Here is an 808-nt window from a genome sequence, read left to right as displayed (position 1 = left end):
CCAGATTCAGTCTCCTGTGCTTATAGGACTAAGTACCCATCTCCTTGCTGGCTGTTTGCATTCCTTCTTATTCCTTCCCTGCGGCCCTCCACGTGAGTCCTTCGCAAGTGTAGAATTTCTGACTTCTCCTGCTAAGCTCTCCGACTTTCTCTCCTGCCCTCAGCCCTGAGAAAACTGTGCTTCAGAGCTCAGGTAATTATATTGAGTCTATCTGGACAGACCATGATCTCTCTGTCTTAAGCTCTGTAACATATTCACAGGTTCCAAGGAATAGGACATAACATCTTTGGGGGAGCCATGCTGCATACCCAAGATAAGTTACAATATTTTACACAATGGCTGCTGTTTACTACTGAGGATGGGCTGTTCTTCTATTTCTAGGACATTCACTTGGCCAGGAGGTTATATGACATGGCTGCTCAAACAAGTCCCGACGCTCATATGCCTGTCTTCTTTGCTCTCGTGAAGCTGGAGACTATGCATTTGCTCCGAGATATCCTGTTTTTTAATGTGAGTTTGTCTCGAATAGATCCCAAATATCTGAAATAGATATTCCCCTGAATAGAGTGGGAGGCGTGAATATTTTTCTTTCTAACAAAATGTCTTTTCCCAGCAGTTTACAATGAGATGGAAATGGATAAAATTGGATGATGCCCTTGGACAATACTGGGATTTATTTGCGATTGGCCTCATTGTTGCTATGCTGATCTACTTGCTTAGAAATCGCTACGGGTAGGATCTGGATTCTAGGAAAACCTGCTCATGGGAGCCAGTTCACTCCAACGTGTCCTCACGAAATAAAGAATTT

General features: G+C 43.6%; 1 protein-coding gene across 1 annotated transcript in view; it reads left to right on the top strand.

The window, feature by feature from the left end:
• Positions 1-808, top strand: part of SEL1L2 (SEL1L2 ERAD E3 ligase adaptor subunit) — a 97,236-nt gene extending 96,428 nt beyond the window's left edge. Inside the window, exons 17-18 of the mRNA XM_006087966.1 lie at positions 382-510; positions 617-808. Coding sequence (XP_006088028.1) covers positions 382-510; positions 617-736 — 249 coding nt within the window. The 3' untranslated portion in view covers positions 737-808. The remainder of the gene's footprint in view (positions 1-381; positions 511-616) is intronic.

This window comes from Myotis lucifugus, unplaced genomic scaffold (assembly GCF_000147115.1).
Source record: "Myotis lucifugus unplaced genomic scaffold, Myoluc2.0 scaffold_42, whole genome shotgun sequence".
Lineage (NCBI taxonomy): Eukaryota > Metazoa > Chordata > Mammalia > Chiroptera > Vespertilionidae > Myotis > Myotis lucifugus.
This window is presented reverse-complemented; position numbering and strand designations above follow the sequence as displayed.